Below are 16,722 nucleotides of genomic sequence, written 5' to 3' on the forward strand. Positions count from 1 at the left end.
GGTAACTTTTGTTCATAAAATCATAAATGTAACGTTCACAGGATGAAAAAATTCACATGATGGGTCCATTAGCATCCCCTGCCTTGGAATGTGTATTCCAATAATGGCACCCTGCAAGTGACTGTACAATTGATTGGTAATGATGGTAATTATTGTAATTACTATATAGCTGCAACTGCACGTACATATGCAATAAATGTTTTTTGTATATTATTAATGATGGCAATTTTTATAATTATTATATAACTCTTATCTATATAATCAACACAGGATTCCATGATTCAATAAGAAAATGGTCTCTTGAATTTTGGTGATAAAAAATATGTGGGTCTCTGAGGTCCTGATTCTCATGTAAGTTTCACATGGCAAGGGTAAGCTACTGTTAACACTTTCACAATGGAGAGCCATTTAAGTGTTAAAATCCTGTGCTGTTACATAATGTGAGCAAATCAAAATTTGACTAAGTGTTTAGTTTGACTAAGTGTGTGTGTATAATGTGCACCCTGATATTTGATGGGGAAAAGCAACAAATTATATGTCATATAATGCGCAGTACAATTCAGGTTCAAGAAATGGCTTTCTTAGTTGTAGGTCGTAATGCTGTTGCTATACCGATCAAGAGCGAATGACACCATAGCTCTTCAATATCTGCTGCTTTGTGGACCAAGAGGAAAATATAGTCTTGTCTATACAGGGTGGCCAGAAAGTCCCTTTACACCTTCACTTATTTCATCCCTACATTAATAATATTTACAGTTAGTTGACCAAAACATCCGTATGTGCACCTCCATGATCCCTGCACAGCTTGATATGCCTCCATGTCCTCCTACTCATCCGCTTTAGCAGCTGCAGCGTCACAAGCTGGAAGGCTTCAAGCACACTTGCCCGCAGAGCATCATTGTCCACATACTGCTTCTTCCTGATGTGTGATTTGATGATGGCCCACAGGGCATTGTCTGGTGTTGTAAGGTCCGGACTTCGAGGCGGCCAAGGATAAGGGGCTGGTGAATTACACTGTTACATGCATTTAGTTCAGGTGCAAAGGAACTTTCTGGCCACATTGTACAATGAGTCACCAACCCAAACCTCCTCTCCCTCCCCTGTGTTTAGAATCCCAAAGCTTTGACTTCTGTAACCACATTGTTTATTCTGTGGTAGAAGAGAGATCAAAATTATGTTATGGACTTGTGTAGCACTCAGAAAGTCATTTTCTATTATTTCTTGCCCAGCAAATACCACTGATACACATCCTGTGTGATGGGAGGTGCATGCTCGAATTCTGCCAGAACGGCACAGCACTGCTTTTCTCCATGTCGCAAAATTTCACTATTATAGTGTTTCTTTTAAAAAAAATATTATTACTAAAGGAATCCAACCTGGTAATTTGTATTTGCGCCTGTTGATATACCGTATTTACACTTGTATAATGCGCACTCTGGTTTTCGATGGGGAAAAGTGACAAACAATTATATCTTGTAAACAATGCACATTACAATCCAGGCTCAAGAAATTGCTATCTTAGTCCTGATTAGCCTATCTATGCACCAAGCAGTCTTAAAATAAAAAAAACTCAAATTCAAACCGGCTTAATTCTGGAATGAAGATGAGAGAAGGCTGAATAGGGACAACAATGTGACAAGAAGTATATCATCTGGAGAGTGAAACAGAAAAACCTTAATCAGAAATACAAAAATGTTGCCTTTGATACTCATCTTACTTATTTGTGTGAACTTGTAAGAAACTAGTCATATTCTGTACTATATCAGCCCTTACCTGGTGCAAGACTAGTTGATCAGCGGGAACCATTGCCTCGCAAAACTCGCATGGAAGTGCCACAATGTCCTCAGAACCACTCTGGATTCCTAATGGATTTCTAATACTTTGATTGTTGTCACTTGCGACAGAAAAGTTGACCCTCTGACCTTCATTAACATGAGCCAACCTGTTAACAGCTGATTGACTCCGCTCACTTATCCCAAAGGGCATGGCCGGCAGAACTTCTTGATCTATGACTGGTGGCCGGTGCACAGAGTTCATATCATGATACGGTGGAGCTGTCGGTACAGGAATTTCCGTAGCACCACTTAGAATAGCGGCAATTTCGTTCGCAGAAAGAAACTCTAGATCCTCCTCTGCTAGGTGTAAAGCTAGAAGCCTGTCCAAATCTTCTGGGTTAAGAGCATTTTGCTCGGGAGGGGGCTCACCAAGACCTGAAATGCAAAAACACTGCTATGAACATTTGTATGAAATTAGTACATCCCTTGTATGGTTGATAAAAATTATTTTTCACATTCAAAATGTCCACACTCTGGACATGACAATTCTGTGAAAAGTGGAAAAATATTATACAACATTACTGAATGACATGAGGCACATATTTTTGCTAAATAAATATGCAAAATTTCATTACAAAAACAGTCAATTTTGAGTTCAAAAGCGGTAAATAAAATAAAATTTCGGTGTTATAGCGGTGAAAAAGAAATAATATAAAATGACATTCTAGTTTTACAAATGTGAATATAACCCAAATTAGATTTAAAAACTGAACTTCGTACACAAAATAAACATATCTCTCCTAATAGAACATTTATGTCGTTACCAGAATATTATTCTTGTACAGTGCGATCGAAAAGTCCCCGCACTCATACTTTGAAAATATGTTACGAGGTCAGTAGGCAACATGAGTTGGCAACGTTGTTAGTAGTGACTGGTATGACCTTGAAGAATGCGATAACGTCCCGGGAGAGCTGCACTGCTATTACAGTCAGTGGTGTGAGTCATTATCGTGCAGTCGGTCGACAATGCCTTTTAAGCGAGCGCAGCGAATTTTGAGTGTAAGACATACAGAGGTTGTGTGGAGAAATGGAGACGTCTATTCCCTGATGATCCGGTGCCAGGAAAAAGTGCAGTGTACGATCTTGTTCACTGACTTCGTGAAACAGGCTCAGTGCATGATCAACAACGAAGTGGAAGACCCAAGGTCGTCACACACAAATTCCTAGAGAACGTGAGTCAGCGAATGGTGCAATCTCCAAGAAAATCTATACGACGTTTGTCACAAGAAGTTGGAGTATCATATGGATCCACACAGAAGGCACTGAAAGTAGCCAAGTTTCACCCATATCGTGTGAAAGTCGTCCAGGAGCTGAAAGCGTTAGATAAAGATAAGCGTATCGAGTACTGCCGGTGGTTCCGTGCTTTCACACGCAACAATGCGGCCATTCTCGATAAAACTTTTTTTTACCGACGAAGCATGGTTTCATCTCAGTGGATACATCAACTCACAAAACACCCGAATGTGGGCAACTGTAAACCCACATGCCCTGCATGAAGTACCGCTACATTCTGCATTCTGCAAAGGTCGGTGTCAGGTGTGCCATATCGCGACGAAGGATTGTTGGACCCCTGTTCTTTGAGGACACAGTGGATGGCGATGTGTACAGGGATTTGGTGCAACAATTCGTGGCTATGTTGGAAGAGGATGAGCGTGAATGTTGGTTCCAACAAGATGGGGCAACGTGCCATACTGCAAACGACACAATGGCTATGTTGCGCGAGTTTTTTGGGAACCTCACTGCAAACGACACAATGGCTATGTTGCGCGAGTTTTTAGGGAACCGCATCATCTCCAAAAATTTGTGGCCCCCTCGTTCCCCCGATTTCTTTCTTTGGGGGTTCCTGAAAGAAAGAGTATATACACACAACCCTCGCACATTGGATGAACTCCGACAAGCAATTTCTGACACTATTGCTGCAATTCCAGCGGAAACATTGAGGAAGGTGTCGCAGAACATGTGTAAGCGTGTAGACATGTGTTTACAGGAACATGGCGGCCATTTTCAACACTTCCTATGAACTGGAAACCAAACACTACTTTGCAATGTCCATAGAGAGTGCAGCATAACCTCCATTGTGTGTTTATGTGATTATGTTCTGTTTGTGTTGCGTTATGTTTGTGTTTTGGAAACTTTTTCCTCATGCACTTAAAGTTATATGTCATCTTGTTTGTGTTTTATCGACCGTTGCCATTACAGTATACCTCACTTTTGGTTTACATTTATTTTTCTGTGTAGTACAAGGACTAAAAGCATTTAACTTTATATATGTATTACTTTCTACACAATAAATTCTTAAAAAGTGAGTGCGGAAACTTTTCGATCGCACTGTATAAAGGGATCCATTTTTGCTTCTCAAATATTTACAGCAGAATTTATAAATTTTCCATGAATTGCTTCACTCACAGGATAACTCTGACTTCAGAAAGTGTCGTGTCGGTAAATAAATTCTAAATTTTGTGTTTAAGAGTCTATTTTGTATTTTGCAGTTTTTGTGACAAAACGGGGTAGGAAAATGCAACCCACACCTTTCAGAAACATGAAAAATTAACATTAAAATCTGTTATTCCACATTTCGTGTTTTCGTCAAAAACGAAATATGCATGCCTCTACTGATGCCTTAAGGGTATACCTTCTACCAATATAAACTTTACTAGAACAGTCCAGTCATGATTTGTTTTATTTTACTTCACTTTTTGTGCCACTTTTGGCTAATTTGGGAAGATGGGGATGAGTAATGATATGATGTAATTGTACACACTCACAAACATCCATGCCCAGGCCAGGATTCGAACCTGGAACACCTGGTAAATATTTATATGTATTAGGGTTCAACTGGTATAACATTTTTGACAGATACAAATAAAATACAGACACTGGTATTCTACCTAACCAATGTAAAATTGCAAACAATTACCCAAAAAAACAAAGAACAAGGTTCTAATGGTTGAAATTAAATAACTAAGAAAAACATTGCAGGAAAAAAAAACCAGGACAAAATCAGAATAACATTAAATGCAAAATTGATACAATAAAATATTTAACAGAGAACTTGGATAGTGTGAAAGAGGAAACAATGGCCAGACAAGTATGCGAGACAAAGTTTGCAGCGTAAGACACGAAGCGGAAGACCACACAGAACACTGAATGATAAGACAAAGGAGGAATGGAATAAAACAAGGACCTAGCAGAACCTTCTGTAAAATCTCAACATCACAACACCCACTACAATTATAATGTGAAAGGCAAAGTGTACCAGCTTCCGGCCAGTCTGTGCCGTAACATCGATACGGTTGCCGAAGCACTTGCCTCATCTGCTTCCCGTAGCAGCAAGGAAAAAATCTCTGGTGCACCAAAAGGGATTACATTAACAAGCAGAGTTAGTAAGCTTTGGCAAGAAGCTAGTACAGTTATGCCTTTTGTCCTATAGGATGATAGGTGAACATATTGTCTTAAGATTGAAGGACAAGGGTTCTCAAGTACAAGGATTCTGCTCACTTATGTGACTTGTAACCCACCTTGGATGCTGCTCTTGTGAAAATGCTTTGATATGTTGGCCGAAGGAGCAGAATTAATCTGAGGCATATCGTTTGTCCTCTTGCTGGGAGAAAGCCTATTGGTTGCAGCAGTTGGCCGTGTTGCATCTTGGCTGGCATTTGAAATTTTACGACTCCGCAATGCATTCATGTTCACACTGGGGAGAATAGTAGGTTTGCTCTGCCCAGTATTCTTCTCGGCCTGCCAGGAAGGTACTGGGCCCGGTTCTGGAAACAACAGGTTATCTTACATAAGTTTACCAGATCACTACACACAAAAAGGACACACTATCCCAATAAGCATAGCATCAAGTCAAAATGTAAGGCACACAATAAATATAATACAAGAACTGTAGCACATACAGCAAAAAGGTGCACAGCAGTATATAAAGAATATCTTCAAGTTTGCACTCATAATAGACCCCATCGCATAATTGTAGATTTAGCTGCTAGGCCGCAGTATAACGAAGTTAACACAAACATGACATGCACTGGTGAACACAAAGCATTCTGCATCTTGGAATTCTGTAAATGTGAGTCGGTTGTGATGGTACAATGAAGATTTCATATGAAATATCGAACAGAAGCACCTGCAGACAAGACAATTAGCGGATGGTACAAGTTCAAGGACATTGGCTGCCTGTGTGATGCAAAACGATATATTGAGACGTGTGTGGCAGGAACTTGATTTCAGGATTGACGTCTGTCATGTCATCAGGGGTGCACATATTGAGCACCTGTAAGCTATGTACAAAACTTGGAGAGATTCATTATGTACTGATATGTACCTTTTTGCTGTATGTGTTATAGTTCTTGTACTTATTTTTTAAGTAAGGTCCGATTTGCAATAAAAACGAATTAAGTAAATGTTTTTCAAAAAACCATTTATTTTCTGAATTGACACACACTTCTCTATTTTTCTACATAATTTCCTTGCCGGTTTAAACATCTATCGTAACGAACTACAACTTTTTGGATACCCTCCTCATAGAACTCTGCTGCCTCTGATGATAGCCAGTTACTCACAGTCATTTTCACATCATCAGTGTCTAAACGCTTGCACAGGAATGTCTTCAGATGGTGGAAGAGGTGGTAGTTGCTAGGCACAAGATCTGTTTGTGAATACTGTTTGAAATTGCGCATGAGTGTGGGAATGAGTGCGTGCGCAGGCTCCCGGCAATCTTTGAGTAGCATCATGGCAACTGTGTTTTGGGACAGCAGGGTGTTTTGTTAGTGGACTTTTTGTCACAAGGAACAACAATTAACTCAGCTTCCATGAGTAACTGGCTATCATCACAGGCGGCAGAGTTCTGTGAGGAGGGTATCGAAAAACTCGTAGTTCGTTACGATAAATGCTTAAACTGGCAAGGAAATTATGTACAAAAATAGAGAGGTGTATGTCAATTCAGAAAATAAAGTTTTTTTTAAAAAAAAACATTTACTTACTTAGTCTTTATTGCAAAATGGACCTTACTTAAAAAATAACCCTCGTATAAATGCTCGAAACCCTGTATATAGATATTAAATGTTAGTAAATAATGTGAAGCTGATACATTTTCAGTTACATTAAACAAGTTAATCTTGGCTCATCTTTCAAATTTACCCAGTGAAATGAATGGAACGATAACTATAAACATCCTTGCTTTGGCTGGGATGTGAACCCTACACATGACGACCAACTGTCGTCACATCACCAATAACGGGCAATACCATTCTACAGTATCCACGAGGTTTACAAAATACTGAAACTGTCATTAATTTCACAGCACTAATGATCTTTGCAAGTAACATTTTTAGAGTGTGATACATTTGTATCAGCTTAGAACTAATTGGATTATGGTACCATGATTTAAAAAAATTACAAGTATTCTTACTGACTCACCATCATCTAATTTGAGGAAACCATGATTACTGTCCATATGTAGCTGCTGATATTTTAACATCACATACTCTCCACATTCATCACACTTTTCTGTTCGACTTCCACAGTAGTTCTCGTGCTCAGGGATTTCTAATGCATGAAGCTCCAAATCACAAAAACGACAACCAATGAGACGTTTATCACAAAGTTCAGTCTACGAGAGAAAAATCACATTTGTATATTATACATAAAAAATAAAATACAATGTGACTCTGCAGTTGTCGAACTCAAATGTCTCACAAAATGACCTATATATATATATATATACACACACACACACACACACACAAATAATGAAGGAGACAGTAAACACTTACCACACGAATAGAAATAATTCAATATTTCGCGATCTGACTCGCATTTTCAAGAAGGTAGATAAAAGATCGACGACACTTTGAGTAGAGGCACAGAATACTGACCGTAGCGTCTCTACGGTCAGTGTTGCCAGAAACAGTTGAAAGGAAACACAAAATACTTCAGCCAGTGTTTACTGTAAGGTGGGTGGGTAGTTTCGGGGAGGAGAGGAAAGAGTTACTGGTTGGCTAGGTTGAGTCCGGGGGGTATAGTGGCATGCATGCATGCTATATAGGCCCTTTCCCATCGCCTGCGGAAAGATGTGTCAGAGCGGGGGGGTAAAAGGTGGATGATGGCAACACGGAAGCAGTTATTGAAGGTGGTGTTATGGCTGTTGGTGTGGATGGCAACTGTGAAATCGGAGTTTTGGGTGGAGGAACGGTGATTATTTATCCTTAGATTCAAGGGGGTGGAGGTTTTGCCTAGGTAGAAGTTGCCGCAGATTTGACAGATGAGGGTGTAAATTAGGTTGGGTGAGTAGCAGGTGCCCTTAGGGTGAAGGGTGAACTCACCTGCCGCTGTAGGGATCAGGAGGGTGGGGGAGGTGATGAGTATGGGGCAGGTCTTGCATCTGGGTTTGTTGTATCTGTGGGCTGGGGGAAGGGGTGCGGAAGGGGTGGGGGTGTTTCGGACCAAGATGTTTTGGAGGTTGGGGGGGCGACGGAAGACGACCCTAGGTTTTTCCCGAAAGATGTCTCTGGTCTCGGGATCACTGTGCAGGATGGGGAGGAGGGAGTGGAGGGTATGTCTGATTTTCGTAATGTGAGGGTGGTATTGGGTGATCAGAGTTGGAGGGTTGGTTTTGGGTTCATTGATGACATTTTTCTCCTCTGGACACATGGCGAACCCTCCCTCACAACATTCCTAAACCGACTAAATGAGTTCACCACCCTCAAATTCACCTGGTTCCACTCCAAAGTCCAAGTGACCTTCCTCGATGTGGACATCCACATTGCGGGAGACCACTTGGAAACATCCATACATATCAAACCAACCAACCACCTCCAGTATCTCCACTACTCCAGCTCACACCCCTACCACACCAAAAAAGCCATCCCTTTCTCCCTTGCCCTCAGAGGCCAGCGCCTCAACTCATCCCCCTCATCCCGCCAAAACTACAACCTACGCCTGCACCAAGCCCTAACCAACCGTGGCTACCCCTCCACCCTCATCAACAAACAAATCACTAGAGCTAACTCCCACAACCGCACCAAACAACCCAAAACCAACCCTCCAACTCTGATCACCCAATACCACCCTCACATTACGAAAATCAGACATACCCTCCACTCCCTCCTCCCCATCCTGCACAGTGATCCCGAGACCAGAGACATCTTTCGGGAAAAACCTAGGGTCGTCTTCCGTCGCCCCCCCAACTCCAAAACATCTTGGTCCGAAACACCCCCATCCCTTCCGCACCCCTTCCCCCAGCCCACAGATGCAACAAACCCAGATGCAAGACCTGCCCCATACTCATCACCTCCCCCACCCTCCTGATCCCTACAGCGGCAGGTGAGTTCACCCTTCACCCTAAGGGCACCTGACACTCATCCAATCTAATTTACACCCTCATCTGTCAAATCTGCGGCAACTTCTACCTAGGTGAAACCTCCACCCCCTTGAATCTAAAGATAAATAATCACCGTTCCTCCACCCAAAACTCCGATTTCACAGTTGCCATCCACACCAACAGCCATAACACCACCTTCAATAACTGCTTCCGTGTTGCCATCATCCACCATTTACCCCCCCGCTCTGACACATCTTTCCGCAGGCGATGGGAAAGGGCCTATATAGCAGGCATGCACGCCACTATACCCCCCGGACTCAACCTAGCCAACCAGTAACTCTTTCCTCTCCTCCCCGAAACTACCCACCCACCTTACAGTAAACACTGGCTAAAGTATTTCGTGTTTCCTTTCAACTGTTTCTGGCAACACTGACCGTAGAGACGCTACGGTCAGTATTCTGTGCCTCTACTCACAGTGTCGTCGATCTTTTATCTACCTTCTTGAAAATGCGACTCAGATCGCGAAATATTGAATTATTTCTATTCGTGTGGTAAGTGTTTACTGTCTCCTTCATTATTTGTATTTATCCGTCCTTCTGGCACCATTTCTAACCCTATTCCTGTATATATATATATATATATATATATATATATATATATATATATATATATATATATATATATATTTACTCATGTACAATGCGAACATTTTTTCTGAAATTTTTGCCCCCAAAAAATGTGGTGTGTATTATGCATGGAATAATTTTGACAGCCAACATGAAACCATGCAGTGTCATTCCATGATTTGGTGACACTTGCATTGATATTTCATGTTTACGGTACCCTATCATGTTATATATCATTGTAAAGCTTAAATTCTTTATTTTCTGAATATGGCAACAGTATTCCATTCAAAATGGTGACACTAATGTGCAATGCGGTTGAAATAAGTTCATCACAAAATGAAGGAACGTTCTGATTTTTGTGGTACTTTGGATGAAAGAAAAGATAAGGAAAACGAAAATAATAATTAAAATGTAATATTGGACAAATAATATGACATATATGGAGTGTGTAAATGCCTTAATGACTTTTAGAAGTAAAGAGAAAATGAGCAAAACCATGTATAAAAGTTTAACTCCTCTTGGTCCACATAGCAACAGCTTTACAACCTACAACTAAGAAAGCCATTTCTTGGATCTGGATTATACTGCGCATTAGATATGATATATAATATTTTGTAACTTTTCCCCATCAAAATCCAAGGTGTGCATTATACACACGTAAATGCGGTAATTAACTTACTTTATATATTAATATGCAACACTGAATTTTTCACAAATGGCAAAAGAGTCATGTACGTGTGGCACATGGATAATTTGATATAGACAGACATATATTTGGTAGTTTTTAATAACAAAGTTCAAAAACTACAAATGTATTTGTTATTTACATCTGTTCATCATTTGATTCCTGCCTATCTCCGTCATAATGTGTGGCCAAGCACCAGGAAGCTGCTGATGCAAGTATGCAACTTACTCACCCTTTTCCAACTTGAACCAAAGCAAAAAAAATTATCCATTTTAGAATCCCGAGAGAAATAAATAGACTGAAATGCATAAATCATGAAGGTACAAAACTGCAGTTGTAGCACCTAAAAAAGGTAAAAATGAAGTTAAAAATGCAAAAATTACTGGAAAATGATCACAAACGTTCAAAATATAAAACAATTGCAAAAACGTCTTACAAACACTGATAACAAATATCAGGAAAACTACATAAACATTACACCTACACTCTATCCCATCTACCTCTGGAGCAGACAAACGAAAACAAGTAGTGACGTGCGACGGCACCCCCAATGAACACGTGAGAGAAACAGGATTGCGTGGAGGGGGAAAAAGTGACTACGGTAACCAGCCTTCCGAGCAGTGTGTACTGCTTTGCTGTGCCCTCGATTTCCCAACTTCTCTGATGCTATGTGCAACCTTGCTCCAAAGATACTTGAGACAGGGCATAAGTCTAAAAAGATGGAACATGCACATACCTGGTGGTTTTCTAATGCTGACTGTTCCATTTCCTGCCAACACAGATTACACTGAACTTTACCATGTATCTCTGTGATGTGTGACTCTAATTCAATGCGAGGAAATGGTTCTTTGCATCTGGGACAAAGCGCAATATTTCTTTGGCAGTGAACATTGTGCATCACAAAATTGACGCTGGGAATCTCCCGCTTACTGAAAAATAAAGGATAAATTCGATAAACCTAAACAATACTCCCTGCATACTACGAAGAAGTGAGGAAAAGCAACTCGAAGCTTTAGAAATGTGGCTAAGGTGAAGAAGAGAGCGTGTGAAATGGACAAATTAAGAAATGTTTAGGAAACAGTTTGTGAATGCTGGAAGTGAAAAAAAACAACCTTGAATATTAGCTAAGAAGGAAGTGCCTGCCAAAAGATTAACTGAAAGCAATACTAGTTAACAGGGAGATAATCCACGGAAGAAGATATCAGATGGTAGATGACATTAAATTAATTGGATTCCATGTCGACATGAAGTGTAAGGTGTACTACTGAAAAGAATGGAGTTTGTAGTGAAAAACCTGCCTATTAAGGAAGAAAACTATGATCAAAATGAATAAACAATACAATAAGACACACATAATGTTCAATTTTTCAACACTTAAATTTACCTCCTTGTGCTTTCACATCAAGCAGCATTTTCAGGAGGTGGACAAGAATTTGGCTGAAACATGATAAAAGGTAGATCGTTAAAAGACTGACAGCCAGACATTGTGAGAGAGCAACTTAACTTCTACCTTGCTTTTAACTTCTGACTAGCCCTATCATTTGTTAAGCAATATCTTGATTGATTGATTTGGTTTATTCTACTTTGCTTTCTTGTCACTTTTGGCTAATTGTGAAAATGAGGATGAATGATGATATGAAATTGATGAAGGGACACTCACAACAGCAATGTCCAGTCTGGGATTCGAACCCAGGACCCTTGGCATCGTAGCATGATGTTCCACACACATCAGCTTAACCTAAATCTTATCCAACGGTGCAAGCTCTTTGAAAATAACGGTATGTGCCAAAAAAAAGTGAACATTATCTATGTGAAAATGTTGGCATGTGGTGCGACTTATGCTTTGTTTAAAATAATAATAATATTTAACATGACTGTATGAACAAACAGCTGCACTACTGGCATCGGAAATCATTTTTAGAGTGTGTATTGTGTGAGGTAGACAACAGACAAACACAAAATTTCCAGTCCTGGCCATAAATACTTTTGAAGCCAGAAAAATAATAAACTTAAATTTCCATGACAAAAATGGAATTATTTCAAAATACATTAAAAAAAATAATATAATAATTTGTACTATCGCATTTCATATGGTCCAGGTTCTAAATTGTGTAATTCTCATATTATCGTGATACATGGATTTTCTACATGAATCGAACTCTATACACACCTATGAGCACATGCTTCGTGCGCATTAATTTTAAATACTGCCCCTATATGCTGACATATGTAGGTTAGGAGAGTAAGGTTTGAAGCTCTTAACATTAAAATTGTGCCACAACAAGTTAGTAAGCGCACTCATTTACACACACTAATTTTCATGATATAATTCCTACCAAATAAATAAAGGGCTCGGGGGTAAAACATGGTAAGTGACATTTTGGTCGTTATTGACTTTCTTATGCGGAAAGGTTATTTGAAGCTATACTGCAGATAAATTGTTTTTGTGTAGTGTTTATCATTTTAAGAAGGTTTCAAGCACAATGCAAATTGCATGGCATGGTAATTACATGCAAAAATTTGAAGGATGGCTATTTTTACTTTGTAACTCAATAATGACCAAATGTCACCATGTTTTACCTCTAAGCCCTTAAAATATTTTCTGCATTTTCAAAATTAGTTTCATCAAACTTCAGACTTGCTTCCACAGAAACTTCTAGTGTTATAAACGCATTGCTCATACTGATATTGAACTTGTAAAATATACACAATCAGAACTGTAACCTATAATCCACAGCTATTTTGAAGCAAAACTTAAAATACATGCAAAATGTATGTATTAACAATTAAATAGCACCACCACACATAATTTGAAAATCACATTTTATGTGGGTGCACCATTGAGTTTACAAGCACCTAAATGTATGAATTACAATAGAAAAGATAAATACAAATTTTGTTTCCAAAATGCCTTACCAGTTAGAACAGAACTTTGCTATATCTTCCATGATGATGATATCAAATAACTCAAACTAATATTCAGTATTTTCCTTTCAGGAATCTGAAACAGAAAATATTTCATGGTAACATACATATTAGCAGAGCAATTTTTTAACATAAATATGCATCTTATCTAGAAACTATTGTAATAAGTCACTGGTCTTCATGTTCCTCCTTATTCAATCAAAAAGGTAAAGCTACACCCTGTGCATCACACCATGTCATAATGATTGATTGATTTGTTGTTTTCAGTCCACTTTATGCACAGTAAGGCTAATCGGGACTGAACCTACAGTTTAAAGTGGGATCCGAACCCCTACGTGCCTCCACCGGTATCCAACCCGGGACCCCTTGATTACAAGGCAACGACGCTACCACTGCACCATCGGGGAGGCCCACCATGTCATAATGGAACAAAAAAGGGGGTGAAGTTCCAGTTCCACGCATTTGCTATCTCAATGGAAGTGATGTGATCAGTACAATGCTCCAGGCACATGGGCATCCCAAAAGGCAGCTGAATTGGTCAGTCAACTCCACCTGAATATTGATATCATTAACTTTACATAAAAAAATTTACTTATTTTTTTCTAAGAATAGGATTTTTATGGGAAAGGTCAGAAAACATAAAGTTCATGACTTTCAAATAATTTTTTTGAACATTCATGGAAAATAACGAAAAACATTTGCACCCAATATTCTCTTAACTGGTGAATTAAGTTGAACTATCTCTTCAATGTATTCATATTTTCATTACAATATGTCTTTTTGGGACACTCACAAAAACCACACATACCTAGACAGGAACTCAAACCAAGGAATTTCGGGGCCAGATCAACAACCAGCCACCAAGCAGAGATCTCTTCAAGAATACATTTGCATAAAAAATATAGTTCATAATTACTGGTTCATAATATTTTTGTTGATTTAATATTTCTACTAAATATCAGCTGTGTTAGTGAAACACCAGTAATGCACAGTGTTCACTTCGAGAAATAATTTCTTTACTTTTTCACAATTTTTTGCTAAAATTTAAACATAATAAGTAATGAATTTGTTGGTACAATTTCTCAGTTGAACCTCCACAAGACAACTCCCACCATGACGAAAGCATTGGGTGACAGGCAGAAGCTCAAGGTGGTTATACTTCAAAATACATGAAAGCAGATACTCCTGAACAAAAAAACACAACATACACATTAGAAGAGCTTCTCTTGCAGAATCTACCTTCCTCACTTCTTTCTACCTTACAGTGTTCCCTTGTGGGCTTCAGTATTGAAGCCAATGCATTAAATATTCATTGTAATTTTTGTATCACTTTTGTGCCAAATTTCTTTACAATAATTCCAAGATTGTGACAGGGATAGATGAGTAGCAATGAATGAAAGCTGGAAATGTCTCAGCTGAAAACTGATGGATTGTTGTTTTCTGCAATTATTAAAATGAGTACTTATTAAAGCTGCAATGCTTCAGGTAAATGAAAGTAAAAGAAATGGCGTGATCTTGGACTGGGAAGGAAGGCATGAGTAACCATCAAGCTTGTTCGTTTTTGAAGTGCTTAGATAGTTGTTCGAAAGTAATAACAACTGGCAGACAAGAGCTTCTCTGGATGGGAGCTAATAAAAGTTACAGGAAGAAGAAAACTGAAATGTTTACACCAAAATTCATATTCAGTATGCTGCTGTGGGCACCACAATATAGATAAGTAAACAAAAAATGTAGTATGTAGCAGTGGCATATTTCTACAATCATACAAAGTTGTGTTGAAAATAGGCATATACTTCTTCGGGGCAAAATTCCAAAAAATTGCTTCTAGCAATTAGAAACATGACAAAAAATCACTCTTGAAGAACAAGTAATCCTCGTCCGCCATTCAGAAAATAGTAATAAATATATTGTTTCGTGAGTAGAGTATGTTATATATTTATGTGTATGCAAATGAGAAAAAAATAACTGAAATCTTGTGTGTATTTTTGAACACATAACATATTAATTGCTGTTAAGTAGTGGTAGTGGTGTGTGACGTGTGTGTATTTATCTTAGGTTAGATCATTTGATGCAGTGTAGGTGTTGCTTGTCTACGCAGGTAAGAAATTATCACTATGTATTGGATGTACATAAACAAACTTTCTCATCAATTGAAAGGAAATCAGAGATAAAGCGTGTGCAAGTTGACCCAACCAAATTTGAACAAAGCTGTCACATTTCAGTCAAGGGGGTGTCAGATTCGATTTCTTGTGTGTGCACATTTAAAATATTGCAATTCTTATTTTTTACCTAGCAGGCATATTGAAGAGGTTTTCTCGGGCAATCAACCAGGTAATTTCCAGATTGCCCGAGAAAACCTCTTCATTATTCGCCGGCAGGAAAGCTTCAAGAATTATTACTTACAGGTATAGTTTGCAATTGATATTTTATTTGTTATAATTTTGGCTGCATGATAGGATTTAGGTAAGTGCTTCATTCACACATCCTCTTGATGGTTTCTCATTATTTTCCCAGACAACTCCTAAATTTTTCATAAAGGCACAATTGTGTATAGGTTTTTATTCGCTATATATTTACATTTCCCAATATTTGCCCATGGCCAGCCATATTTATCCCCTGATCGACCCTAAGTATCAATCGATGAGAGAATGGGCGAGTATCAGAGGTATTTATATAGGTCTTCTAGGTGGCAGTCAGATGCTCTTCTGACTTTACCACTATCACTTTCTATAATAATAATAGCAATAATAATAATATCATCATCTCATTGCAGCATCAATAACACTGAACCTATGAGGCATGATAGAAACAATAATGAGGGTCCACGTTTAGATAGTTTAATTCGAAAATAATCATGGTGAACTGTTGCATTTCTATTTATGTCTGTCGATTCTCTGTTTTTGAGCAGCCATGCATTTACTATCATCTTGTATAGACCGCTGCTCCCATTTACTTCACGTGCGTAGAGTGCAAAAGATCAGGTGGGTCAGGTTTAAGGCTCTCGGCAATAAAATAAATGCTTCCCACCTCTGATCACATAATATCTGGTCCCATGCATGAAACATCCTTCAAGCCTCACACAAAAATCTGTGGAAACTGCATGACAGAGACGATTGCTCTCTCCAAAGTGCAGATGCTTGTGTAAGCTAGTTTTCAATTCATAATTTTCTGGTAAATAATACTTAGTGAATCTTTTAACTGTACTAATTAGTTTCCCCAAGCTCCTACCACAATCATTGCCAGTACTTTAAAGCACTTCCTAATACTAGGGTTACCAGATCGCTGTAAGGAAAATGTAGGACACAAAACATTCTCAATAAATAATACATA

At 38.8% G+C, this 16,722-nt stretch overlaps 1 protein-coding gene across 3 annotated transcripts in view; it reads right to left on the reverse strand.

The window, feature by feature from the left end:
- Positions 1-16,722, reverse strand: part of LOC146002448 (TRAF-type zinc finger domain-containing protein 1-like) — a 51,832-nt gene that overhangs the window by 28,659 nt on the left and 6,451 nt on the right. For all 3 annotated transcript variants that reach the window (XM_083140285.1, XM_083140284.1, XM_083140283.1), the window contains exons 2-6: positions 13,384-13,468; positions 11,204-11,396; positions 7,254-7,446; positions 5,354-5,599; positions 1,774-2,210 (exon numbers count right to left, since the gene is read on the reverse strand). In XM_083140285.1, the coding sequence (XP_082996411.1) occupies positions 1,774-2,210; positions 5,354-5,599; positions 7,254-7,446; positions 11,204-11,396; positions 13,384-13,415 (1,101 nt within the window). In that variant the 5' untranslated portion in view covers positions 13,416-13,468. The remainder of the gene's footprint in view (positions 1-1,773; positions 2,211-5,353; positions 5,600-7,253; positions 7,447-11,203; positions 11,397-13,383; positions 13,469-16,722) is intronic.

Source organism: Lepisma saccharinum, chromosome 18, assembly GCF_977018435.1.
Source record: "Lepisma saccharinum chromosome 18, izLepSacc3.1, whole genome shotgun sequence".
NCBI classification, from domain to species: Eukaryota; Metazoa; Arthropoda; class Insecta; order Zygentoma; family Lepismatidae; genus Lepisma; species Lepisma saccharinum.